At 53.2% G+C, this 312-nt stretch overlaps 1 protein-coding gene across 1 annotated transcript in view; it reads left to right on the forward strand.

Annotated features, from left to right (window-relative positions):
- The window catches only part of LOC119593530 (myosin-2 heavy chain, non muscle-like), a 15,436-nt gene that overhangs the window by 13,202 nt on the left and 1,922 nt on the right, over positions 1–312 (forward strand). The window contains exon 13 of the mRNA XM_037942492.1: positions 62–293. Coding sequence (XP_037798420.1) covers positions 62–293 — 232 coding nt within the window. The remainder of the gene's footprint in view (positions 1–61; positions 294–312) is intronic.

Genomic DNA, 312 nt, shown 5'->3' on the forward strand with positions numbered 1-312 from the left:
CAACCCCATTGACCATATAATCAGCTCCCCTTTTTTTCACAATCCTCACCCACCTCCTCAGACTCTCAGCCTCGGAGAAGAACCACAAGACCGAGCTGACGAAGATCAAGATGAAGTACGACTCGAAACTCAAGGCCATGACCGAGGAAGTGTCCACCCTGACGCAGCACATGACCAAGTACAGGAGGGAGAGGGACACCTACAAGGAGATGTTAGACGGAGCGCAGAGGAACATCGCGGAACTGAAGGGGAACGTCACGTACAGGACGTCGCGGGCTGACAACGCAACGGAGGTGATGTTGAACGATCTAT

Source organism: Penaeus monodon, chromosome 32, assembly GCF_015228065.2.
Source record: "Penaeus monodon isolate SGIC_2016 chromosome 32, NSTDA_Pmon_1, whole genome shotgun sequence".
Taxonomy (NCBI): Eukaryota; Metazoa; Arthropoda; class Malacostraca; order Decapoda; family Penaeidae; genus Penaeus; species Penaeus monodon.